Source organism: Erythrolamprus reginae, chromosome 1 (genome assembly GCF_031021105.1).
Source record: "Erythrolamprus reginae isolate rEryReg1 chromosome 1, rEryReg1.hap1, whole genome shotgun sequence".
In the NCBI taxonomy this organism is placed as follows: Eukaryota; Metazoa; Chordata; class Lepidosauria; order Squamata; family Dipsadidae; genus Erythrolamprus; species Erythrolamprus reginae.
Window position 1 is genome coordinate 310,609,964 of NC_091950.1, and position 26,516 is coordinate 310,636,479.

Consider the following 26,516-nt stretch of genomic DNA (forward strand, 5'->3'; position numbering starts at 1 on the left):
GTGGTTTTTTAAAATGAACAGCTCCATAACCTGAAAGTTTGAAAAACTGAGATAGGCTGTGATCCTCACACTGATATGATATTTATTATTTTTCTTTCCTCTTAGGAGAACTTATAAAATGCAAGGCTTCTGTTTCATATATTTTTCTTGTCATATGGTACAATAGGGCAATAACATTTAACTAAAATAACAAGGTAAGATATGTGTGTGATGAAGGGAGACTAGTATAGATCTATTTCGGCCTTATTGTGGGATATAGATAGATAGAATTTTTATTCATAACCTTTGCTATCCTAATGCTATACTTTGCCCAAAGTAATGCATTATTTTGCTCATTCCCTTAACCTTGACCCTTGAAAATATGGCTTTCTTATTTCTAATAATAAAGAAAATATTTGTCTTTAAATTATAAATATCCATCCCAAATTAATATGCTCCTTAATAAGCTTCCATGAAAAGAAACATTGTGCGCTTCAATATACTTGGCAGAAAGTGATGCTGCTATTAGGGACACAAGGCATTTATGCTTCTGTCTGTTAATGAATTCCAAGTAATTGTTTTATTTGTTTGTTTGTTTTGTCAAGTATGTATTGATGGTATACAAAGATTGTATTTCTCTGCAATACAAAATTGCAGAGAAATTGTGACCAGTATAATGTTCATTTCAACTAGGAAGTCTTTTAGTGTCTAATATTCTGTTTTTCCTTCTATATCTCTAATTTTCAGTTTGATCAACTGCCCATATTCGGAAATAAACCTGAACAAAGATCGCTTAAGTGGAGAGATCCCTCTAAATAATCCACCTATGCATTGGAATCGAAAGTCAGAAATAAATGAAAGATCAGCCTCTCCTATAATCAAGTAATTGTGCCAATGAAATTGTGTTCAAACTTTATTATACTATATGTGTTTAACTGTGGCTGAACCTGAAGCACATGTGTTGTCTTGTGTGGTGTTTTTTTCAGGATACAGGGGCAGACTCAAAAAGCCATGACCCATTTTTTTAAAAATATGAATTTCGAAGTTCTCTTGACTTATCAAAATGTATTTAAGACTGAAATGTAGAGATGAGCTTTAGTTTTCTTATAAGGCTCTAGTTATTCCCAGGGGATTTGGGCTTTTTTCTTCCTCTTGAACGGCTTAATCCCATGTGTCATCAGAACATGTGTTTGAATCTTTCTGTATTTTGAAAATAAAAGCCATGGGGAATTGCTGTTCAAGGAATAACAACCCCAAATTCTATTGGGCATTGAGAACAAATTGGAGTGATTTCAATCCTGATAAGTATAAATGTCTTTTGTTGATGGCATATATCAATTATACACATACTTATATTTATAATATATAATTTTAATGAAGACATATCCTTCAACCAGAGGCACACAATTAGGTTACATATTAGGTTACAGTGCAGTCAGGCGGTAGGGAAAGCAAGTGGGGATGCTTGGCTGCATAGCTAGAGGTATAACAAGCAGGAAGAGGGAGATTATGATCCCGCTATATAGAATGCTGGTGAGACCACATTTGGAATACTGTGTTCAGTTCTGGAGACCTCACCTACAAAAAGATATTGACAAAATTGAACGGGTCCAAAGATGGGCTACAAGAATGGTGGAAGGTCTTAAGCATAAAACGTATCAGGAAAGACTTAATGAACTCAATCTGTATAGTCTGGAGGACAGAAGGAAAAGGGGGGACATGATCGAAACATTTAAATATGTTAAAGGGTTAAATAAGGTCCAGGAGGGAAGTGTTTTTAATAGGAAAGTGAACACAAGAACAAGGGGACACAATCTGAAGTTAGTTGGGGGAAAGATCAAAAGCAACATGAGAAAATATTATTTTACTGAAAGAGTAGTAGATCCTTGGAACAAACTTCCAGCAGACGTGGTAGATAAATCCACAGTAACTGAATTTAAACATGCCTGGGATAAACATATATCCATCCTAAGATAAAATACAGAAAATAGTATAAGGGCAGACTAGATGGACGATGAGGTCTTTTTCTGCCGTCAGACTTCTATGTTTCTATGTTTCTCTTTTTGTGAGAGTAAATATATATGTTAAGGCAGTGGTTTTCACCATGGACCCCCTTTAAATACCTTTCGTGGCCATGGACCATGGCCATGCATAACCAAGACACTTAACTCAAGATCTAAAGGATAACATTTCTTCAAGTCTTCGTGAACTCTCTGTGATGATATTGCGTTAAAATAGAGAATCAATAGAGCAGAGTCATAGTGGTGCAGTGGTTAGAATGCAGTATTGCAGGCTAATTCTGCCAACTGTCTGCAGTTTGATTCTTACTGGCTCAAGACTGACTCTTCCATCAGTCTTTCATGTTTCTGAGGTCAGTAAAATGAGGACCCAGATTTATTATTTGCTTTAATAGTTGGGAGGCATTTCTTAATTATGATTGAATTTCTTTTTATTACTTGCACTTTTTTAAAAAAAAAAATAGTTTTGAGATGTGAATGAAAATGGAAAATGATACGTAAGGCTTTGAAAATCTGACTATGTGGCCAGGCCTTGAATCCTGAGTGTTTAAAGGACCCTATTTTCTGCTTATATAGCTATGAATGGGTTATAATATCTTCTGGCTGCTATATATACAGTGATCCCTCAATTATCGCGAGGGTTCCGTTCCAAGACCTCTCGCGATAATCGATTTTTCGCGATATAGCGGTGCGGAAGTAAAAACACCATCTGCGCATGCGCACCCTTTTTCCATGGCCGCGCATGCGCAGATGGTGGAGCGATGAAAGTTCGGAGGCTGGCAATGGTTGTTTTTCATGCCGGCCACCCCCCCCCCCCCAGCGCCTCCGGGCTCCTCGCCGCTACCCCCCCGCCCGATTCGCCCCTCTCACCGGCTTTCTTGGGGCACGAGTCCTCCTTCAGCAGCGCTTGTGGCAACGGCTTCTCGGCTTTTAGAATGCCCGCCTCCTTCCTTCCTTCCTTACCTCCCTCCTTCCCTCCCTCCTTCCTTCCCTCCTTCCTTCCCTCCCTCCTTCCTTCCCTCCTTTCTTCCCTCCCTCCCTCCCTCCTTCCTTCCTTCCCTTCTCTCCTTCCCTCCTTCCTTCCCTCCCTCCTTCCTTCCCTTCTCTCCTTCCCTCCCTCCTTCCCTCCCTCCTTCCTTCCCTCCCTCCTTCCCTCCTTCCTTCCCTTCTCTCCTTCCCTCCCTCCTTCCCTCCTTCCTTCCTTCCCTCCTTCCTTCCCTTCTCTCCTTCCCTCCCTCCTTCCTTCCTTCCCTCCTTCCCTCCTTCCTTCCCTTCCCTCCCTCCTTCCCTCCTTCCTTCCTTCCCTCCTTCCTTCCCTTCTCTCCTTCCCTCCCTCCCTCCTTCCCTCCTTCCCTCCTTCCTTCCCTTCCCTCCTTCCCTCCCTCCTTCCTTCCCTCCTTCCCTCCTTTCGTAAAAAGCACTTAAACAATGACAGAATAAAAACCCCCAGCCCTCACCTGTGTTTGAATTTCATTCACTCAGTCATTGATTCATTCTTCTGTATGCCACTCAGTCCCAACACTTTCAACCCACAAATTACCATTTCCCATCCCCTTAATTACTGTACTGTACTGTACTGTACCTCTACCTGTACCTGTACTGTACACATTGAATAACACACTTAGTCATCCTGATAAAAATAATAACAATATTTATTTACATTTTTACATTTTTTGGGGGGGGTTAGCATAACTAGGATAACTCGGGATCTTCTTCTATCACCATGTCTACAATGGACGCTGCAGGTGATGGTGTGACAGACCTCTTGGTTTTTGTGACAAACATAGTTATGGGCAGTTGTTGGCGCAGTTTCTTTTTCTGGGCTAACATGGCTCTGTATGGTGCAAAGGTGTTGTCAAGGGAGGCCTTAAATTGTATAGAGCGAGTCATGTTGGGATCCCAAAGTTCCACCATGCGTTGTACATTTGCAGCAGCTCTGTTCAGTTCTGCAAGCCGCTCAAGCGTTAGGCCAACATCTTCTTCTTCCTCAGCTTGTTCAGCTTCCGCTTCCTCCTCTTCTTCACCCCGCCCGCCCGATTCGCCCCTGTCACCGGCTTTCTTGGGGCACGAGTCCTTCTGTCACTTCTGATTTCCAAGTCCGATTTGAACCTGGTTTTTTTGCCCTCAAGTTGCTAGCTCTCAGTGAGAACACTTTCCACACTTCTGATTTCCAAGTCCGATTTGAACCTGGTTTTTTTGCCCTCTCAAGTTGCTAGCTCTCAGTGAGAACACTTTCCACACTTCTGATTTCCAAGTCCAATTTGAACCTGGTTTTTTTGCCCTCTCAAGTTGCTAGCTCTCAGTGAGAACACTTTCCACACTTCTGATTTCCAAGTCCAATTTGAACCTGGTTTTTTTGCCCTCTCAAGTTGCTAGCTCTCAGTGAGAACACTTTCCACACTTCTGATTTCCAAGTCCGATTTGAACCTGGTTTTTTTGCCCTCTCAAGTTGCTAGCTCTCAGTGAGAACACTTTCCACAGTTCTGATTTCCAAGTCCGATTTGAACCTGGTTTTTTTGCCCTCTCAAGTTGCTAGCTCTCAGTGAGAACACTTTCCACACTTCTGATTTCCAAGTCCGATTTGAACCTGGTTTTTTTGCCCTCTCAAGTTGCTAGCTCTCAGTGAGAACACTTTCCACACTTCTGATTTCCAAGTCCTATTTGAACCTGGTTATTTTGCCCTCTCAAGTTGCTAGCTCTCAGTGAGAACACTTTCCACACTTCTGCTTTCCAAGTCCGATTTGAACCTGGTTTTTTTGCCCTCTCAAGTTGCTAGCTCTCAGTGAGAACACTTTCCACACTTCTGCTTTCCAAGTCCGATTTGAACCTGGTTTTTTTGCCCTCTCAAGTTGCTAGCTCTCAGTGAGAACACTTTCCACACTTCTGATTTCCAAATCCGATTTGAACCTGGTTTTTTTGCCCTCTCAAGTTGCTAGCTCTCAGTGAGAACACTTTCCACACTTCTGATTTCCAAGTCCGATTTGAACCTGGTTTTTTTGCCCTCTCAAGTTGCTAGCTCTCAGTGAGAACACTTTCCACACTTCTGATTTCCAAGTCCGATTTGAACCTGGTTTTTTTGCCGTCTCAAGTTGCTAGCTCTCAGTGAGAACACTTTCCACACTTCTGATTTCCAAGTCCGATTTGAACCTGGTTTTTTTGCACTCTCAAGTTGCTAGCTCTCAGTGAGAACACTTTCCACACTTCTGATTTCCAAGTCCGATTTGAACCTGGTTTTTTTGCCCTCTCAAGTTGCTAGCTCTCAGTGAGAACACTTTCCACACTTCTGATTTCCAAGTCCGATTTGAACCTGGGTTTTTTGCACTCTCAAGTTGCTAGCTCTCAGTGAGAACACTTTCCACACTTCTGATTTCCAAGTCCTATTTGAACCTGGTTTTTTTGCCCTCTCAAGTTGCTAGCTCTCAGTGAGAACACTTTCCACACTTCTGCTTTCCAAGTCCGATTTGAACCTGGTTTTTTTGCCCTCTCAAGTTGCTAGCTCTCAGTGAGAACACTTTCCACACTTCTGCTTTCCAAGTCCGATTTGAACCTGGTTTTTTTGCCCTCTCAAGTTGCTAGCTCTCAGTGAGAACACTTTCCACACTTCTGCTTTCCAAGTCCGATTTGAACCTGGTTTTTTTGCCCTCTCAAGTTGCTAGCTCTCAGTGAGAACACTTTCCACACTTCTGATTTCCAAATCCGATTTGAACCTGGTTTTTTTGCCCTCTCAAGTTGCTAGCTCTCAGTGAGAACACTTTCCACACTTCTGATTTCCAAGTCCGATTTGAACCTGGTTTTTTTGCCCTCTCAAGTTGCTAGCTCTCAGTGAGAACACTTTCCACACTTCTGATTTCCAAGTCCGATTTGAACCTGGTTTTTTTGCCCTCTCAAGTTGCTAGCTCTCAGTGAGAACACTTTCCACACTTCTGATTTCCAAGTCCGATTTGAACCTGGTTTTTTTGCCCTCTCAAGTTGCTAGCTCTCAGTGAGAACACTTTCCACACTTCTGATTTCCAAGTCCGATTTGAACCTGGGTTTTTTGCACTCTCAAGTTGCTAGCTCTCAGTGAGAACACTTTCCACACTTCTGATTTCCAAGTCCGATTTGAACCTGGTTTTTTTGCCCTCTCAAGTTGCTAGCTCTCAGTGAGAACACTTTCCACACTTCTGATTTCCAAGTCCGATTTGAACCTGGGTTTTTTGCACTCTCAAGTTGCTGGCTCTCAGTGAGAACACTTTCCACACTTCTGATTTCCAAGTCCGATTTGAACCTGGTTTTTTTGCCCTCTCAAGTTGCTAGCTCTCAGTGAGAACACTTTCCACACTTCTGATTTCCAAGTCCGATTTGAACCTGGGTTTTTTTGCCCTCATGTCCTCCTTCCATCCCTCCCTCCTTCCATCCCTCCCTCCCTCCTTCCTTCCTTTCGTAAAAAGCACTTAAACAATGACAGAATAAAAAACCCCAGCCCTCACCTGTGTTTGAATTTCATTCACTCAGTCATTCATTCATTCTTCTCTATGCCACTCAGTCACAACACTTTCAACCCACAAATTACCATTTCCCATCCCCTTAATGTACTGTACTGTACCTCTACCTGTACAGTACCTGTACTGTACACATTGAATAATACACTTAGTCATCCTGATAGAAACAATAACAATATTTATTTACATTTTTAAATTTTTTTGGGGGGGTTAGCATAACTAGGATAAATCAGGATCTTCTTCTATCACCATGTCTACAATGGACGCTGCAGGTGATGGTGTGGCAGACCTCTTGGTTTTCGTGACAAACATAGTTATGGGCAGTTGTTGGCGCGTTTTCTTTTGCTTGGCTAACATGGCTCTGTATGGTGCAATGGTGTTGTCAAGGGAGGCCTTAAAGTGTATAGAGCGAGTCATGTTGGGATCCCAAAGTTCCACCATGCGTTGGAGATGTGCAGCAGTTCTGTTCACTTCTGCAAGCCGCTCAAGCGTTAGGCCAACATCTTCTTCCTCAGCTTCTTCAGCTTCCACTTCCTCCTCCTCTTCTTCACTCGCTGACTTGGTCAGCTCCTCCAGATCTCCGTCTGTCAGCGGTAGGCCATGCTCATCAAGCAAACCATTGACTTCCTCTGGTGTCATGTCAATGAAGCCTTCTCCACCCAGTGCCTGTGCCAGCTTCACAGAGTTCTGGACTGCAGCATCTTGAATTTCTTCGGGAGCAAATCCCATGTAATCATGCACCACTTCTGGCCACAATTTCCTCCAGCAGGCATTCATTGTCTGTGACTTCCTATCCATTAAGGCATTCTGAATGTTCTTCAGACAAGATGCAATTGTGTACTGACGCCAGTAGGCCTTCAATGTGAAGTTTTCATCAGCATCCATTGCTTCCACGATGCTTCCAAGAGAATTGCGCGTGTACTGTGCCTTAAATGCGTGGATAACACCTTGATCCATCGGCTGGATAAGCGATGTGGTGTTTGGTGGCAAGAATTCGACTTGCACCCCATCATGTTCATGTGCCAGGTCATCATGGCCTCCAGCATTGTCCATTAGGAGAAGCACTTTGAAATTGAGTCCTTTGCCAGCCAAATAAACCTGCACCTGTGGGATGAAGCACTGATGAAACCAGTCCCGCGTGAGGGGTTTTGTAATCCATGCTTTAGGATTATGCATCCAGTACACTGGCAATGCATTCTTATTTCTGTTCTTGAGGGCTCTTGGATTTCGTGACTTATAAATTAGCCCTGGCTTCATCAAAAAGCCTGCTGCATTCCCACACATGATCAAAGTCACCCGATCTTTCATGGCCTTAAAGCCAGGGGCTTTGGCTTCATCTTGCATCAAGAAAGTCCGTGAAGGCATCCTCTTCCAGAACAGGCCTGTTTCGTCCATGTTGAACACTTGTTCTGGAAGGTAGCCCCCTTCTGCAATTAGGTCTTTAAACGTGCGCTGGACGAAGTTTTCGGCTGCACCTGTATCTGCTGAGGCAGCTTCTCCATGCAATGACACACTCTTCAGGCCATAGCGCCGTTGAAATTTGTCAAACCACCTTTTGCTTGCTGTGAATGTGGCTGGGGCTGAAGAAGCAGAAGATGTTGATGGCTGGGGGTCTTCAGAGTCACCAGCACCTTCATCTACAGAGAATGACAGGAAAGGGAGAGAGAAGTGACTTGAATGAAAGCATACAGTCCTTCCTTCCTTCCCTCCCTCCTTCCTTCCCTCCTTCCTTAAAAAGCACTTAAATAATGACAGAATAAAAAACCCCAGCCCTCACCTGGGTTTCCCTCATCTGCATCGCCTCTTTCCCTCCCTCCTTCCCTCCCTCCTTCCTTCCTTCCCTCCTTCCTTCCCTCCCTTCCCTCCTTCCCTCCCTCCCTCCTTCCCTCCCTCCCTCCTTCCTTCCCTCCTTCCTTCCCTCCCTTCCCTCCTTCCCTCCCTCCTTCCCTCCCTCCTTCCTTCCCTCCTTCCTTAAAAAGCACTTAAATAATGACAGAATAAAAAACCCCAGCCCTCACCTGGGTTTCCCTCATCTGCATCGCCTCCTTCTGTGTTTCCAAGACGGTTGTACAGTTGCTGCGCCTTGGTTCGTATAGTGTTCGTATCCAAAGCAATGCTCTTTTTGCGTCAGTCTTGTACCCACACGGACAAAGCAGCTTCCATCTTCATAAGGCGTTTGTTTCTAGGCGTCACCATTCTTTTTGCAGCCTTGTTGAACATTATCTGAGAAGTTTGCCTTATCTTCTTTTCGTCTTTCCGAATGTATCGCACAGTCGATTCGTTGATCCCATAATGCCGACCAACATCTACATTAGAACGTCCCGCTTTCAGCATGTCCAAAAGATAAATTTTCTCCTTAATTGTCAGCATCTTCCTGCTCTTTTTAGCGTCGCCACCTCCACTCCGCGTGCAACATTTAGGAGCCATCTTCCAACAAGTCTTAACAAGTTCCAACAGTTCCAACAGTTCCAAAAGTTTCAAAGCATGCTGAGCAAACAAAGCTGATTGGCCGAGATTTTGGCCAACCAGCAATGGCAGACGTCAGTTTGGTGATGATGTGTGACATCATCGGGCGGGAAAAACCGTGGTGTAGAAAGAAAACCGCGCACGTATTGTTAATTTATTATTTTTTGAAAAATCGCGATATAGCGTTTCGCGGAGATCGAGATCGCGAAAATCGAGGGATCACTGTATTTCATTTCTGGTTTTGTATTGGGTTTTTAACTTTGTTATTGTTTGTACATTTGTTTGCCCCCCCAAGAGTCATTCGTTGGATATGGGTAGCTATACAGAATGAATGAATGAATGAATGAATGAATGAATGAATGAATGAATGAATGAATGAATGAATGAATGAATGAATGACTAGTTAAATTGCTTTTGCTGGGAAAAAAATAGCTGTAGGTCAGTTTCTGAGATCTTGAATTTATAAGTGCTTTTAAAAAATAGCCAGGTTTATGCTAATTATATTTAACTAATAAGATAAAGTCAGTAATATTCAGCTTTATTTTCCAGTTTAAGCTTTGCGTCAATGCAGGATTTAAAATAATTGCTCTTTTTTAATATGTAACAGTAACAGAAAATGTCCCAGTCCCAGTCACACTGGAGTAAAGCTTGCACCTCATTTACAATCTTCAAAGGAAGAAGATACAGATGTGAAACTTCTTTGCAAAAAGCCTTTAATGTGTGATATCAAAGAAGAAAACTACAGGTATCTATCCCTCCCCCCCCCCCCAAAAAAAAAAGTACTGTATACTTTGGTTCTGATCTATGTAATCTGTATATCATTATTTGCCGCTTCGGAGAACCAAAACCTTTTAGTCTGTTATTTAATTGTATCCATTTGCTGAATTTTTGAAAGTTATTCCTAAACATTTTGCTGTAGGCTTATAAATGAGGATGGTATCATTCTGTAGTATTTCTAGTTAGTACATAAGGTTAAAGGATTTTGACTGGAGGGATCTAGGGAGACAGCCTTCTCTGTCATTACCTTTCCCCCAGAAGTGAACCCCCCCCTGGACCTTCACAAAGAATGTTAAGGCCTGGGAGTCAAATATTGATGTGCAACTATGAGGCTGTTAGTATCATGAGGATGTTCTTTCCACCTTTGTAACTGTAACTTTTAATATTTTAACTCTAATCTTTTTAGTTCTTTTTAACTATTTATTTTTGTATGTATGAAATTATTTATGCAATTATTCTTATTTCATCAAATTCCTATGCCGCATAACCGAGGGAGCGCCTGTTACTTGTCCCTGCTTCTGCCAACCTAGCAGTTTGAAAGCACATAAAAAAATGCAGATAGAAAAATAGGCAGGGGAAGATAACAGCTCCCTGATGCCAAAAGGTGAAGCGTCACAGGTCAACACGAGTGGCAAGGTGTGATTATATTGGATCAGGAGGCTGTCCACAGAAAGTAGGCACTTGACAGCTGCGAAAGCGGCTGCCTTAGTCTTTCCCCAGGTCAATTTCACCTTTCCCCCAGCAGCTTGTGGAGCAGCTCAGCCACCATAGCTTTCTGTTGGGGAAAATACTATAGAAATTAAAGGAAACGCTTGTAGTTCAGTCTGGTTCTGAGGAGTAGGGGCATCCTGAATTGCCTTAATTTTTGAATTTGTGGGGTGGATTCCAGAACTGTCAATCATGTATCCTAGGAACTCTACCCTGTCCACTCCAATTTGGCGAGTCCTCGGAGAGGGGCGGCATAAAAATCTATTATTATTGTTGTTGTTGTTGTTGTTGTTGTTATTATTATTATTATTATTATTATTATTATTATTATTATTATTATTATGTCAGTACAACTCAGCAAACGAGATCACTATGCTGGATTTCGTATTTCATCACCAGTCGGGCGCTTCCCAAGCACCTAGGACTGCGTGATGTAGCAGCGAATTATGTTTGCAGATCCCAGTAAAGCGGCCTTTTGCAATTGACAGATGGAGATTTTGTCAATTCCGATGGTTTTCAAATGTCCACTGAGATCCTTTGGTACTGCGCCCAGCGTGCCAAGTACCACTGGGACCACTTTCACTGGCTTATGCCAGAGTTGTTGCAGCTCGATTTTTAGATCTTCGTATTTCACTAATTTCTCTAGCTGCTTCTCCTCAATTCTGCTTTCTCCTGGGATTGCGATGTCGATGATCCATACTTTCTTTTTCTCCACGATCACAATGTCTGGTGTGTTATGCTTCAGAATTCGATCAGTCTGAAGTCGGAAGTCCCACAGTAGTTTTGCTTGCTCATTTTCAACCACTTTTTTGGGCTGCTTCTTCTTATTATTATTATTATTATTATTATTATTATTATTATTATTATTATTTCCCCTTGTAAATCCTTGTCGCAAATTCGGGTCAGCACTGTTCTCAGTCTTTGAAATAATTGTTTTTTGTCTTTGGCCGAAATTAGAACATCATCGAAATATGATATGACCTCAGAATTCCTCCTAACAGGCATTACATAAGACTTTGGAACCGTCCGGGGGCTACGCTAACTCTGAACTGGAGCCCCAAACATTTAAACGCAGTCCTGTGTGTCACAATAATCTGGGCCTGTGCAGTGGCACCATCTGAAAGCAGCTGCTGGTAGGCCTGCGCAAGATCGAGTTTTGCAAAAAATCTTTCCTGGGCCCAGGGAGTGCAGCAGATGCTGGACCGCAGGAACTGGATAGACACTCCGCTGAAGTGCCTTATTAAGCATGCACTTATATGCATGCAGAGGCAAAGTAACCCCGGCTTGACCAGGGTCACTATAAGGGTTTCCCAACATGCATAGTTGATGGAGTCTAAGATCCCTTGGCCAATTGACTTTATTTATTTTTGGTCGGAGGCCAAGCGGAGGCCTCTGGGGTTTAAGCTGAATTGGCACTATGTTTGGGTCCAAATTGAATGAAACTGAAGTCCCCTTTTATGTACCCAGACTACCACTAACAACTCCCTCACAGAGTTCGCAACAGACTCTTGCTGGATGACCACGATGGTAGCATTGTTGAGAGATGGCCTCGCGATATAAGCAGTCGGTGCAGTGATGGTGCCCTCTGCAGCTGGCACATGGTGGAAGTGTGTCATCAGGTGCGTTTGCTGCTTTGTGCTTTTTGAATGGAAGGTGGCAAACTTCCTCACCACTGTCAGATGAGAAGTCTCGCGCTGCACACTTGTGATGCACAGCAACTGTCTTTCATGCGCTTTTTGGGTTTCTTGGTTGCTATAGTGCCTCATCAACTGAATGGATGCCTCAGCTGCTCTGGCCTCGTCCGGCACAATTTGGAGAGAGAGGATGGTCTTTGAAGGTAACCTCCATTGGAGGTTAATGTCCCAAATCCCGCAGACCACTGGGTCAAGCAATAGCTCATCTAGATCGCAGAACTCACAATGAGTTGGAGCCTTGCACAGGTTGGCAACTTATTTATTAATGGATTCCCCCTCCTTCTGGTTCTGCAGTTTGAAGGCGTGCTGCCGCACGAATTTGGAGGGTTTCAGAGGGTCTTGAGCATTGTCTGTAGGGCGGACCAGATTATTGTCTGGACCGGTGTTGTTTGGTGAGTGCCTGGGCTATCTTGAATACGTCTGTGCCACAGTAGCTCAGGAAAAATGCTCGTTTGCAGTTATTGCCTCCATGAAGCATTCAAAACGAGTCATGTAGGTGTCCCAGTGCTCCCATGCTGGGTTGAAGTGACTCTGTGGGGCATGTGTCGGCATGTCAGCTGAGTTGACGCTTTAGAAAGGCTGTTTGTTGAAGACTTACTGCCCCTGCCTGGATTGCAAGGTTGTCAGCTCTTTTCTGGCCTATCTGCCTTCTTATCCCACCTTCGTCGTCAGTGTTAAATAGCGTGAATGGAAAAGGCAGACAGAAGTGGCTTCAAAACAACAGCTCTTTGTTTGCAACTATTTGCAACCCAGCCTCATACATCCCAGCAGCCGGTCAGGTCCCACAGAATTGGCCTTTTCCAGGTCCAGTCAGCCAGACAATTTTGTCTGGTGGGACCTAGGAAAAGAGCCTTCTCTGTGGTGACCCTCTGGAAAGAGGTCCCCTGAGAGATCCGTATTGCCCCTACTCTCCCTGCCTTCTGGAAACTTTTAAAGACCCACCTCTTGCCTGGGGCCATTTAAACTTTATGAATGAATGTGTGATGGATGATGGATGAATCTGTTGTTAACTTTTAATTATGGGGATTTTAATCTATAAATTTTATTCAGATTTCTAAATGTTGTCAGCTGCCCCGAGTCTCAGGAGAAGGGTGGCATAGAAATAAAATTAATAATAAATAAATAAAAGCTCTGGCTGACAGCTAGCCCTTTTATAGGGAGATGCCAGACAGTAGCCAATCAGCAGTCAGTATTTTCCCTCCAGAATGGAGGACCTGACTGAAGCCTGTGTGCTTCAGTCTGAGAATGTTACAGTATAGGTTCTCCTGCTTAAGCAGGGACTGGACTAGAAGACTTCCATGGTCCCTTCCATATTCCATTCCATTCCATTATATTCTATTCTATTTTATTCTAACTATATAGCTAAACACATGGTAGTCCTTCACTTACCAATAGAAATTCTTCTGCCTTTTTTCCGGCAGGTACAGAGATTTATTGATTTAATTAAAAAATATAACACTTGTGTATGGAAAAAAAACAGAAAATAGTGTCACAGCACTAGTGGCAACAAAGACAGGAAAATCACTGATTGAGAATTTGATATGGTTATTATGCTACATATAGTACAGTGGAACCCCGACATAAGAGCTGCTCTACTTAAGAGCAACTCGAGATAAGAGCTGGGAGGGGAGAGATATTTTTGTTCTACTTACAAGCCCAAATTCGAGATACAAGCGCCAAGGAGCTGTCTCCTGAAGCCAAACGCTAACTTCCGCGTTCGGCTTCAGGAGACAGCTGCGAAGCGGCGCGCGTGTTTTAAAAGGTTGCAGCCGGCCTGGGGGGCTCGGGGGGGTTGCTTGCAGCTTTCTTTCTTGCTCTTTTTCTTTCTCTCTTTTACCTTCCCTTCCTCTATTTCTTCTTTTCTTTCTCCTTCCCACCTTCTTCCCTCCCTCCCTCCCTTCACTCATTCCTCTCTTACTCTCCCCTTTCATAAGTTTCCTTGCTTCCTTCCTCTGTTCCTGTCCCTTCCCCCTTTCTTTCTTTCTTGCTCTTTTTCTTTCTCTCTTTTACCTTCCCTTCCTCTATTTCTTCTTTTCTTTCTCCTTCCCACCTTCTTCCCTCCCTCCCTCCCTTCACTCATTCCTCTCTTACTCTCCCCTTTCATAAGTTTCCTTGCTTCCTTCCTCTGTTCCTGTCCCTTCCCTCTTTCCTTCCTTCCTTCCCACCCTCCGTCCATTCATTCACCCATTCCTCTCTTGATCGCTTAAAGCCGGTCCCTGGTGCAAAAAGGGTTGGGGACCTCTGTCCTACAGGATTGGGTGGCAGAGAAGTTGAACATATGTAAATTTAAAAGTTTAAGAAAGTTTACAAGTTAAGTGAAAGAAACTTCATTATTCATTTATATGTACATGTACATTTCTTCATTAAAAACATGTCTTTCTGCATAATTTAGACTAACTTTGTGAGTTTTTTGAGGGCTGGAACCAATTAAAATTATTTACATTAATTCCTATGGGGAAAAGTCGTTCGAGATAAGAGCTGCTCGACTTAAGAGCCCAGGTCCGGAACGAATTAAACTCGTATCTCGAGGTACCACTGTATAATGAAATATCCCAGAGCTAATATTAAAATGTACTATATTCATAACATCCATAGTATTAACTAGGTATAACAATCTATGACTAGGAAGAAAGCATCGGGTTGGAAAAGTTAATTGCATGCAGTTCATATTTCACAGCACTGTCTGGATTACTGTAGCATCCTACTTAATTAAAAAGCAATTCAGTCCCTTGAAACCTGAATCAAATTATTTTCAGTAATTATAATGTCTAGAAGCTTATTTTTCAATATTAGTGTCCTCCTAGAAAGGAGAACAAAAGAACCAAAAATGAGCATTCAGTCTTTTCCTAATTATTAGGAAATTCTGCAGACCAAGGGCAAGTACTGTCATAGAAATTCTACATCTAATGTCATTTAAAATTCTACACTTTAAAACTTCATTAAAAAGTAATATTCTATTTATATCTTTTGTTTATTTTTTGCATTTTCCATAGTCAGAATGTAGAGTATCTCATTCTTCCTGTCATATTTGTTTCTTGAGTCTAGGCTATTTTTAAATGTGCATCGAATTTCTTAGAAATGTGTAAACATAGCTAGAAACAAGAAAAAATATTAGGCATTGATTAGCACTTAAAGTAGTAGCACTTTTTAAATTAATCAATAGCTAATGACTACATTTTCCTGGAATAGTTCTCTTAGTCTCCAGAAGTCAGACACTTCATGAATGTGAAGAAACACAAACTAAACATTCTTTTTTATTAATTAAACCAGAAAAAACCAAAACTTTTCACGAGTTCATGTGCTGCTTAGAAAGTGAAATGTCAAACCGAAGCAGCCACATGAGTTTTAAACCAGTGTTGGCTGCTTTCAAGGGTTGAAGAAATATGCTTTATTTGTAGTTCTCTGTTCTGCAAAGTCTAGAGAGTTGCAAATAAAGCAATTGCCCAGGCTTGTTACATGCCTGAATAGTACACTTTATACAGGTGATTCCAAATTGCTTTGCCTTTTCCAAGACACAAGGATGCATCTAATCCTCTTCATCGATGAATAACCAGAAACTGCTTCCCTAACACTGGAACATGTAAATGTTGAGTCAACATCCATCCATCCATCCATCCATCCATCCATCACATTAGATCATATTAGATTATGTTAAGCCATGTTTAAGAATTAGGTAGCGTCATAACACAGTAAGCCACAAACAATGGTTTATAGTTCGCAGTAGCCAGCTTCACGCAACATTCAAAGCAAAAATCAAAGTCAGTGAAGTTTTCTTCATTTTACACTGAAAGCATGGGCACCAAGACAAAATCCTTGTGTGTCCAATCACGCTTGGCCAATAAAAGTCTAGTGTAGTCTTGAATTAAATATTAAAAATGAATTTTATCTTGCATTGCCATAAATGATAATGGGTCATACCTGTCTTGTTTTCTTTTGTCCAGTTTCTCTTAACTGTTTTCATTGGTCTGGAATATACAGTATTTTTCAGAGTATAAGACGCATCTATTTCCCCCCTAAAAGAGGGTAGAAATGTTGGTTTGTCTTATACACCAAATGTAGCCATTTTCCCCACATAATTGTAGTTGCAAAGGGAGATATAGCTAACCAGTTTTATTTTTAGTTACAAACCCAGCAAAATAAAGTAAGTGAATCTGAGGAACAACATTTTTTTTAATGCAAGGAGTTAATGTCCTAATGCATTTTATACCCCTTGCTTGCTTTTATCACAATTAACATTTAAAAATCAAAGAGGTACCGTATTTTCCGGCGTATAAGACGACTGGGCGTATAAGACGACCCCCTAACTTTTCCAGTTAAAATATAGAATTTGAGATATACTCGCCGTATAAGGCTACCCCTCTTCTGTACATCATAGACCTGACTGAGTCTAGGTCTATGATGTACTTGCATTGAGAAAAAAATCATTTCTGAACATGATAACACAATATTTTAATTACTAATGATGAAGATCTTATTGTTAAAATTATGAATGAATTATTTAGAGAGAGAGAGCCAAGTGGGAGCACTCTTCTGTCTATCTCTCCATATGTCTCTGTCTATCTGTCTTGTCTGCCTCTCATATTTCTCCTCACCACAATTAAGTTTATTATTATAACTCATCATAATTTGTCAACACAAAAAGGTGAACCTGGCTATTTTCCTTTCTCCTACCATCTATTCTGCAGGTATCTTTCAGTCTAACATGCAGCATGCTGACACCTATGTGAGAATCTATTATGGAATGAGAATCTGTATGTGATATCATGATATCGCAATCCAAACAGCCCATCCATTTTTTCCTCTTTCCGCACTTGTCTTTATCCTCTTGCAATGTCACTTAAACAGATTTTAACTTGTCGGGTTTACCATTAGTGACCCTGCCAATTTTCAGTACTGTGCAGTGTGCTATGATACAGAGCAGGGTGAATAATATGACCTCAGCTTTTAAAGTTATTTTAAAATGTTGCCTAAGAAATATGAAAAGATGATTCTTTTTGGAGGAAAAGTACATTTTCAATGGTTAAACATAAGAACAAATACAAACAGGCAGAAATAAATGCATCCAGTTTAACATTCAATCATTTCCCTGGCTCTTTTTATTGAAATGAACAAGTTCATACATTCAATTTTGCAACCACTAATAATGTTGGTCAAGTAGGTACAAAAATACCTGGGGAAAAGATCAAAGTCTTTCTCTCTCCCCCTCTCTCTCCCTCTCTTTCTTTCTTGCTATCTCTCTTTCTCTCTTTTTTTTTTGCTTTCTCTCTTTCTCTCCCCCCCTCTCTCCTTCTCTTACTATCTCTTTCTCTCTCTTTCTGTCTCCCCTCTCTCCCTCTCTCTCTCCCTCTCTTGCCATCTCTTTCTCTCCCTCTCTCTTTCTCTCTCCCCCTCTTTTGCTCTCTCTTTCTCTCTTTCTTTCCCCCCTCTCTCCCTCTCTCTTTCTCTCTCCCTCTGTTGCTATCTCCCCTCTATCTTTCTCTCCCTCTCTTGCCATCTCTTTCTCTCCCTCTCTCTTTCTCTCTCTCCCTCTCTTGCTATCTCTTTCTCTCTTTCTTTCCCCCCTCTCTCCCTCTCTCTTTCTCTCTCTCCCTCTGTTGCTTTCCCCCCTCTATCTTTCTCCCTCTCCCTCTCTTGCTATCTCTTTCTTTCTCTTTCTGCCCCCTCTCCCTCTCTCTTTCTCCTTCTCTTTCTCCCTCTGTTGCTATCCCCCCTCTCTCTTTCTCTCTGTCCCTCTGTTGCTAACCCCCCCTCTCTCTCCCTCTCTTGCTATCTCTTTCTTTCTCTTTCTGCCCCCTCTCCCTCTCTCTTTCTCCTTCTCTTTCTCCCTCTGTTGCTATCCCCCCTCTCTCTTTCTCTCTGTCCCTCTGTTGCTAACCCCCCCCTCTCTCTCCCTCTCTTGCTATCTCTTTCTTTCTCTTTCTGCCCCCTCTCCCTCTCTCTTTCTCCTTCTCTTTCTCCCTCTGTTGCTATCCCCCCTCTCTCTTTCTCTCTGTCCCTCTGTTGCTAACCCCCCCTCTCTCTCCCTCTCTTGCTATCTCTTTCTCTCCCCCCCTCTCTCACGGAACTGAGGCACGGACGGCGGCGTGTGGGCGAGCCTGCGCTTTGCGCAGGCTCGCCCAGCTGGGAGGCGGTGTTCGCGCCCCCCCAGCTGAAACTGACGTCCGGCCGGAGCGATTCTTCCCCGGCCGGACAGGCAGCGTTTGAGCGAGCCTGCGCTCCGTTCAGGCTCGCCCAGCTGGGAGGCGGTGTTCGCGCCCCCCCAGCTGAAACTGACGTCCGGCCGGGGCGATTCTTCCCCGGCCGGACAGGCACGCTTGTGCTGCCAAAGGCAGCGTGTGGGCGAGTCTGAGCGGAGCGCAGGCTCGCCCAGCTGGGAGGCGGTGTTCTCGCCCCCCCCCAGCTGAAACTGACGTCCGGCCGGGGCGATTCTTCCCCGGCCGGACAGGCACGCTTGTGCTGCCGAAGGCAGCGTGTGGGCGAGTCTGAGCGGAGCGCAGGCTCGCCCAGCTGGGAGGCGGTGTTCTCGCCCCCCCCCCCGGGCTGAAACTGACGTCCGGCCAGGGCGATTCTTCCCCGGCCGGACAGGCACGCTTGTGCTGCCGAAGGCAGCGTGTGGGCGAGTCTGAGCGGAGCGCAGGCTCGCCCAGCTGGGAGGCGGTGTTCTGCCCCCCCCCAGCTGAAACTGACGTCCGGCCGGGGCGATTCTTCCCCGGCCGGACAGGCACGCTTGTGCTGCCGAAGGCAGCGTGTGGGCGAGTCTGAGCGGAGCGCAGGCTCGCCCAGCTGGGAGGCGGTGTTCTGGCCCCCCCCCAGCTGAAACTGATGTCCGGCCGGGGCGATTCTTCCCCGGCCGGACAGGCACGCTTGTGCTGCCGAAGGCAGCGTGTGGGCAAGTCTGAGCAGAGCGCAGGCTCGCCCAGCTGGGAGGCGGTGTTCTCGCCCCCCCCCAGCTGAAACTGACGTCCGGCCGGGGCGATTCTTCCCCGGCCGGACAGGCACGCTTGTGCTGCCGAAGGCAGCGTGTGGGCGAGTCTGAGCGGAGCGCAGGCTCGCCCAGCTGGGAGGCGGTGTTCTCGCCCCCCCCCCCCCGGGCTGAAACTGACGTCCGGCCAGGGCGATTCTTCCCCGGCCGGACAGGCACGCTTGTGCTGCCGAAGGCAGCGTGTGGGCGAGTCTGAGCGGAGCGCAGGCTCGCCCAGCTGGGAGGCGGTGTTCTGCCCCCCCCCAGCTGAAACTGACGTCCGGCCGGGGCGATTCTTCCCCGGCCGGACAGGCACGCTTGTGCTGCCGAAGGCAGCGTGTGGGCGAGTCTGAGCGGAGCGCAGGCTCGCCCAGCTGGGAGGCGGTGTTCTGGCCCCCCCCAGCTGAAACTGATGTCCGGCCGGGGCGATTCTTCCCCGGCCGGACAGGCACGCTTGTGCTGCCGAAGGCAGCGTGTGGGCAAGTCTGAGCAGAGCGCAGGCTCGCCCAGCTGGGAGGCGGTGTTCTCGCCCCCCCCCCCCAGCTGAAACTGACGTCCGGCAGGGGCGATTCTTCGCCGGCCGGACAGGCACGCTTGTGCTGCCAAAGGCAGCGTGTGGGCGAGTCTGAGCGGAGCGCAGGCTCGCCCAGCTGGGAGGCGGTGTTCTGCCCCCCCCCCCAGCTGAAACTGACGTCCGGCTGGGGCGATTCTTCCCCGGCCGGACAGGCACGCTTGTGCTGCCAAAGGCAGCGTGTGGGCGAGCCTGAGCGCAGCGCAGGCTCGCCCAGCTGGGAGGCGGTGTTCTCGCCCCTCCCAGCGATCGCAAATATCGGCGCCACTGTCCTATATCCGGCGTACAAGACGACCCCCCACTTTGGAAAAGATTTTCAGGGGTTAAAAAGTCGTCTTATACGCCGGAAAATACGGTATTTCTGTTGATAGCAAGCATGCCAAAAGTGAGTTGGTGAAGAGTCCTGCTGTTGTATAGCTGGATAGCCTGCTGTTGAGATAAAAAACATCTTCTTTTTCATCACATTTTATTTAATGCATTTCTGTAATAAATGAAGGACACAGAACTCTTTGGGCACTCTCCTTTCAGGTTGAGCAGCAAAAATTGTTTCTTTATCTAGTGGCACCTTGCTATAGGCTCATATGTAGAGCTTGCAAATAAATATGATAATTGTGTTGCTCACACAGTAATGCTGAGCCAAAATTATTAAAGAAAAAATAATGGTCTGGTTCAGATGTAACACAATTCCCTAGGCTAATCTATAATGATAAAAATTGCTTTATGATTTAGTCTTATGTGTCACTACATCCATTGATAGCAAACACGGAATTGCAATATAACTTGCTTTTTTTTCTTGACATGTTTGAATATAATTTTTTCTCGCTCCTGATAAACATCTAAACGTACCACCTGCCAGCACATGCTGGCAAGAAACTGCCTTTTGCCCATATTCTTATTTCATCTGCATGGCTAATTAAAAAGGAATGATGCTTCGGTATGAAACAGCTTATGGCTTGGCATAATTTCCTAGCCCTGAAAATAGTTCAGTCATTTTTCTGGAATATAATGGGATACTGTAAATTTAACTGGAGGATCTAAAATATCTTACGTTTGACAGCTGTAAAGGTGGCAGGAAAATTATTATGTAAAAATTATCCTGAAGAAGGCTAGTTTTTCCTCGCTTGTTTTCAAAGTTTATGCTTTGAAAAGATGCTATGCATCTTTAGTAGTCAGACGCAAAAGTTTTCTGTTTTATACTACTTAGTTATGAAGTAATGTAAAACAGAAAGGTAATGAGTATAAAGATACTCATTCAGAGAATGATAATGATTTCCCACTCTTCTTCAGTACTTCCTCCCTCTAAAACCAATTCCATTTTGTTCTGTCCGGCTCTCTGGTAGACTCCTCCCAAAAATTCACAGGTACAAATTTCAGACACACACACGTTTGAAAATTCAAAACAATGTTCTTTATAATGAAAATTCACTTAAACTAAGCCCTCTTTTGGTACAGTAAAGAGCACTTGTCTCCAAACAAACTGGTAATTTGTACAAGTCCCTTATCAGTTCTGTGATACTTAGCTTGCAGCTGTGAGGCAATTCACAGTCCTCCTTCTTTCACAAAGTGAAACACACTTTGCTCTGGTTTAGTTTCAAAGCGGGGAAAAACCAGCACACAAAAAGTCAAAGCCAGTAAAGCAGTCACGAAAAAACAACGATCAGATAATCCTCCACAATGGCCAAACCCACAGGCTGCTATTTATAGCAGTCTCACTAATTACCACAGCCCCACCCAACCACAGGTGGCCTCATTTTCTTTGATAATAATTTCTCAGTTGTTGTTGCCTATGCATCGCTCTCCGCATGCGTGGCTGTATCATTAACTCTTGTTCTGAATCCAAGGAGGAGCTAAATAATTGATCTCCTTCTGAGCTGTCTGCCACACTCTCCTCCTCCCTGTCACTCATGTCTTCTTGGTCAGAGGAGCCTTCATCATCAGATTCCACCGGGGGCAAAACAGGCCTCCAGCATGTGGATGTCTCCCCCACATCCACAGTTCTTGAGGCAGGAGCTGGGCCAGAGCTAACCACAACACATTTAGTAGTGATAGGGTGGAGAGACATCCAGCCCTAATTTTCTACTTTGTACGGTGCCATAGGATTTGATTCTCCCCCTACTCCTATTGTACATATACATGAAACTGTCATCTGTCAGGGTCATCAGTCAGCATGGGGCTAAATATCATCAGTACAATGATATTACTATCCCAGCTTGTCCAAATGAGGTGTTTTCCTAATGCCTGGACGAAGTATGGGTCTGATTGCTGAAATCCTGGCTTCAGATCAACCTTGGCTATGTGGTCCCTCAATTTTCCATCATTAAGTCTGAGTGGGGTTATACTGCCATAAGCAGAGTTGATGCACAGTGAGAAGTTTCTACCAGATTCATGGTTCCAGCTTGAGGAGCTTTTGTATAAATATATATTGTTCATTTGTTGCCTCTATTCCTAAATTGAGAGGCATTGCTCACAGCCACTCATTTTTTAGATGTTTCTTTGGAAGAACTGTTGCAAAATATTCCATGTGAAGCTGCCTTTGAAGACCATTTGGAAGCTTCAGCTGGTCCAGGATGTAAGCAACAGATGTAATTTTGGTTGTATCATGGTAGGCCCATATAACACTCTTACTATATGGTTCCCAGTAGGCTTCTGGCTAATGGTCAGCTTTAAAGACCTACATGGCATGAGGCCAGATTGCTTGCAAGACTCCTAGTCCCCAATGTCAATGGTTTCTACCTATCGTACAATATCTGGCACAGTAAATGTGTTCTGGATCCCCTAGTGAAGCAGTGTCATTTCTGGGTCCCAGAAAGTATGGTTTCTCTATCACAGCACCAACCCTATGAAGCAGCTCCCCCAGATACGTGGATGGCCTTGACCAGAGGTAGGCAAACATGGCTCTTCTATGACTTGTGGACTTCAACTCCCAGAATTCCTGACCCAACAATCATGCTAGCTCAGGAATTCTGGGAGTTGAAGTCCACATGGCCTTGTTGGTCTTTTAGAAGGCTGTGAAGACTCTTTCTCCAGGAATTGGAATGGGATGTTAATTCTGGAGTTCTGGTGTGAATGTATGTGATAAGTGGGAATCAAGATTTGGATGGATGGATAAACTTCCTATAATTTCTAGATTAGGAATATACAACACTTCTAGTTTTTGACTGCTGACTACAGATAACAGTTTTGGGATTTTTTTTACATCTACAGCTCTCAACTTTTATTGAACGACTGCATCTTTTCTGACAGTCTCTCAAATGATTTCGAATATGGTCATACTATCACCTTGTGGCTTCAGGCTTTTTAAAATTTCTTACACGTTTGAGCAAGTTATATGCTTTGTGGATCAGAAGGTGTTGTTAATTCCATTTGCTAGAACCATGATATCACATCTTTGGGGTTTTATATGTCTGGTATGCATTCTGTAGAATCAGTTGTCTTTGGACTCATCATTTAACACTTAATAAAATTGTAGAAGGAATTCAAAGTAACTTTATACGATGTTCCACTCTAAAGAAAACCCCTTGCCTTCTAGAGATGTAAAGATATCATTGTTTGGGGGGTTTTTTATTTATAGAAAACAATAGAAATGGAAATATGTTTTTTGGGGGGTTTTGTACCATTTTATATAGTAGCCAGGAAAATTGATTATGTAAGTTAATATTAGTTTACGAAACCAGATTTCTTGTTATTGTTTTGTTTTGAGAAATACAGTAATACCTCGTCTTACAAACACCTCATCATACAAACTTTTCGAGATACAAACCTGGGGTTTAAGATTTTTTTGCCTCTTCTTACAAACTATTTTCACCTTACAAACCCACTGCGGCCGCTGGGATGCCCAGCATCCAGACTTCTATTGCCAGCAAAGCACCCGTTTTTGCGCTGCTGGGATTCCCTGAGACTCCCCTCCATGGGAAACACCATCTCCGGACTTCTGTATTTTTGTGATGCTGCAATTTCACTGATGCTCCCTTCACTGGGAAACCCCACCTCCGGACTTCCGTTGCCAGCGAAGCGCTCGTTTTTGCGATGCTGGGATTCTCCTGCTGTGATTTCCCTGCAGCATCGCAAAAACACAGAAGTCCGGAGGTGGGATTTCCCATGGAGGGGAGCCTCAGGGGAATCCCAGCAGCACAAAAACGGGCACTTCAGCTGGCAAAAGGGGTAAATTTTGGGCTTGCACGCATTAATTGCTTTTCCATTGATTCCTATGGGAAACATTGTTTCATCTTACAAACTTTTCACCTTAAGAACCTCGTCCCGGAACCAATTAAGTTTGTAAGACAAGGTATCACTGTAGTTTGATTTCAATTTCTATATTTTATTTTACATACAGTACATTATAATTTGTATTGTACATCTTATAAAATGTTTAGCTAGAAGTGGAAAAAAAACCTTATATAATTATCATTACCAGATAATTAAATGTGAAGCTTTTGTATTACTTAGGGGAGAGCACACCAAGGAGCTCACTGTGAAAGATGGCTGTGAAGAAAGAAAAGTGGAAAATGAAGTATTATCTATAAATGAAACCAAAGGTAGCTGTTATTTCATGTTATATGTGCTGTACAAGAGTTTCTCTAGTGACACAAATTAACACTTTCAATTGGCTTTATAGAATAATTTCATTAATGAAGCATTTTATGAAAAAACAGAATTATGCTAGGTTGTCTTCATAAGACTGTTTGGTTTTAGATTACCTTTAGGAGATTTAGGACATGTCCCCCTGAATTCTATTATTGAGTTCACAATAGTGATTTTTAAAAAAAAAATAGAAATCAAGATATAAATAAACATAGAAATAATGAATACTAAGTGACTAAAGGTGATATTTACGTACTTATTTTTTCATTTTAAGACATGGGATTATTTTAAATCCCAAGGGACTTTAGGCAGTTCACATAATACAGACATGCCAACAAAGTAATCTCATAATATCTTTATTATCATCAAGCTAGTAGTGGTAGACAAAGAAATAATGCAGAATGCCGTCTGTAAAAAATGGAAGGAAAAGCAATCTCACAGAGGAGAATGTAGAGGTAAAGCTTTCATTTGTGTTAGGTGAGTTGTGCGTGACCAGCTGTAAATTGCAGTGAATTGTTCAGCCAGGGCTAGTATATGATGGGTTTGTGAAACTGGCATTTATGGACAACCATAAAAAGGAAATGAATTGAAGAAAATATTACACTGGAGTATCCAGTTAAAAATGTCAGTTTTGGATTAAAAAAGCAACAACAACCAATGATAATCACAGCATTTATATAGACGCCCATCTTATAACAAACTGCACAGTTTCCAGAGAAAAATTAAATTAACCCCAAGGCCATATTAAAACTATTAAAACCAAAACCAAAATCATGGCACCAAGTCAAGCTTCCAATGTGCAGTCCCCTTATCTTATCTCAGGGTTTGCAGGAAAGTCCCAGATCTTCAGTGCTTTACAGAAGACTAGGAAGGCAGATCTTCATGGGGCAGAGTGTTCCATAGCGCAGGGGCTTGCAAATGAACAGACACACTTCCTACTTCCAATAAGATGGAAATACAGTGTTCCCTTGATTTTTGCGGGTTCAAACTTCGCAAAAAGTCTATACCACGGTTTTTAAAAAATATTAATTAAAAAACGCTTCACGTTTTTTTCCCCTATACCACAGTTTTTCAAAAATATAAATTTAAAAATACTTCACAGTTTCCCCCCCATACCACGGTTTTTTCCCGCCCGATGATGTCATATGTAATCGCCAAACTGCCTTTAATAAATATGTTTTTTTTAATAAACTTTAATAAATAAACATGATGAGTAATAATCTAAATGGTTGCTAAGGGAATGTGAAATTGTAATTTAGGGGTTTAAAGTGTTAAGGGAAGGCTTGTGATACTGTTCATAGCCAAAAATAGTGTATTTACTTCTGCATCTCTACTTCGTGGAAATTTGACTTTCGCGGGCGGTCTCGGAACACATCCACCGCGAAAGTTGAGGGAACACTGTATTTCAGGGACAGGACTAGGAACATCCCACCTACCATTGGGAACTGGAAAAAAAAATGCAGAAAAAAAATGACGTCTGAACAGTTTCCATTGTTTTTCCATGGCATTTAAGCACATGAGGTAGTTTAAACTCTGTCCAGAAAAGTGTAATTATGTATCTAGCCCAGAAATAATTAGTACAGATTAGAGTATTTTTAAATTCTCTATAGCAGTGATGGCGAACCTTTTTTCCTTCAGGTGCTGAAATACATGTGACCCTTGCACCCTTTCCCCCGCGCCTGTGCATGTGACCCTCTGGACTACCTACCGTGCAGGTGCGCATAGCCCCCCTGCGCTCCCCCATGCATGTGCGCACAAACCCTATGCATCCCATTTTGGGCCTAGCAGGTCTCCCTAAAGACTTCAGAGGGCGAAAATAGCCTTCCCCACCCCATCGGAGACTGGAAATAGCCTGTTTCCCGACTTCTGCTGGGCCCATTAGACCCATTTTCCACCTACCCCAGAGGCTTTCTTGGGGACTGGGAGGGTGAAAACCCGCTGGAGGCCAAAAATGCCCTCCCAGAGTCTCCACGTGAGCCCTGTATTTATCTGGTATCCAAAATAGGCTGCATGGAGACTCCAGGGGAGGGCTGGGCGAGGCCAGGCAAAAATCAGCTGGTCAGTGCACACATGCGCACTGGAGCTGAGATAGGGTAACAGGTCATGTGGCCACAGATATGGCTCCACATGCCATAGGTTCACCACGGCTCTATAGAGCAGTGATGGCAAACCTATGGCACGGGTGCCACAGGTGGCACGTGGAGCCATATCTGCTGGCATGCAAGCTGTTGTCCTAGCTCAGCTCCAACGTGCCTGTGTGTGCTGGCCAGCTGATTTTTG

The 26,516-nt window shown here is 43.6% G+C and overlaps 1 protein-coding gene across 2 annotated transcripts in view; it reads left to right on the plus strand.

Moving 5' to 3' along the window:
* Positions 1-26,516, plus strand: part of L3MBTL3 (L3MBTL histone methyl-lysine binding protein 3) — a 136,105-nt gene that overhangs the window by 101,693 nt on the left and 7,896 nt on the right. For both annotated transcript variants that reach the window (XM_070733494.1, XM_070733493.1), the window contains exons 17-19: positions 727-861; positions 9,552-9,689; positions 24,102-24,190. In XM_070733494.1, coding sequence (XP_070589595.1) covers positions 727-861; positions 9,552-9,689; positions 24,102-24,190 — 362 coding nt within the window. The remainder of the gene's footprint in view (positions 1-726; positions 862-9,551; positions 9,690-24,101; positions 24,191-26,516) is intronic.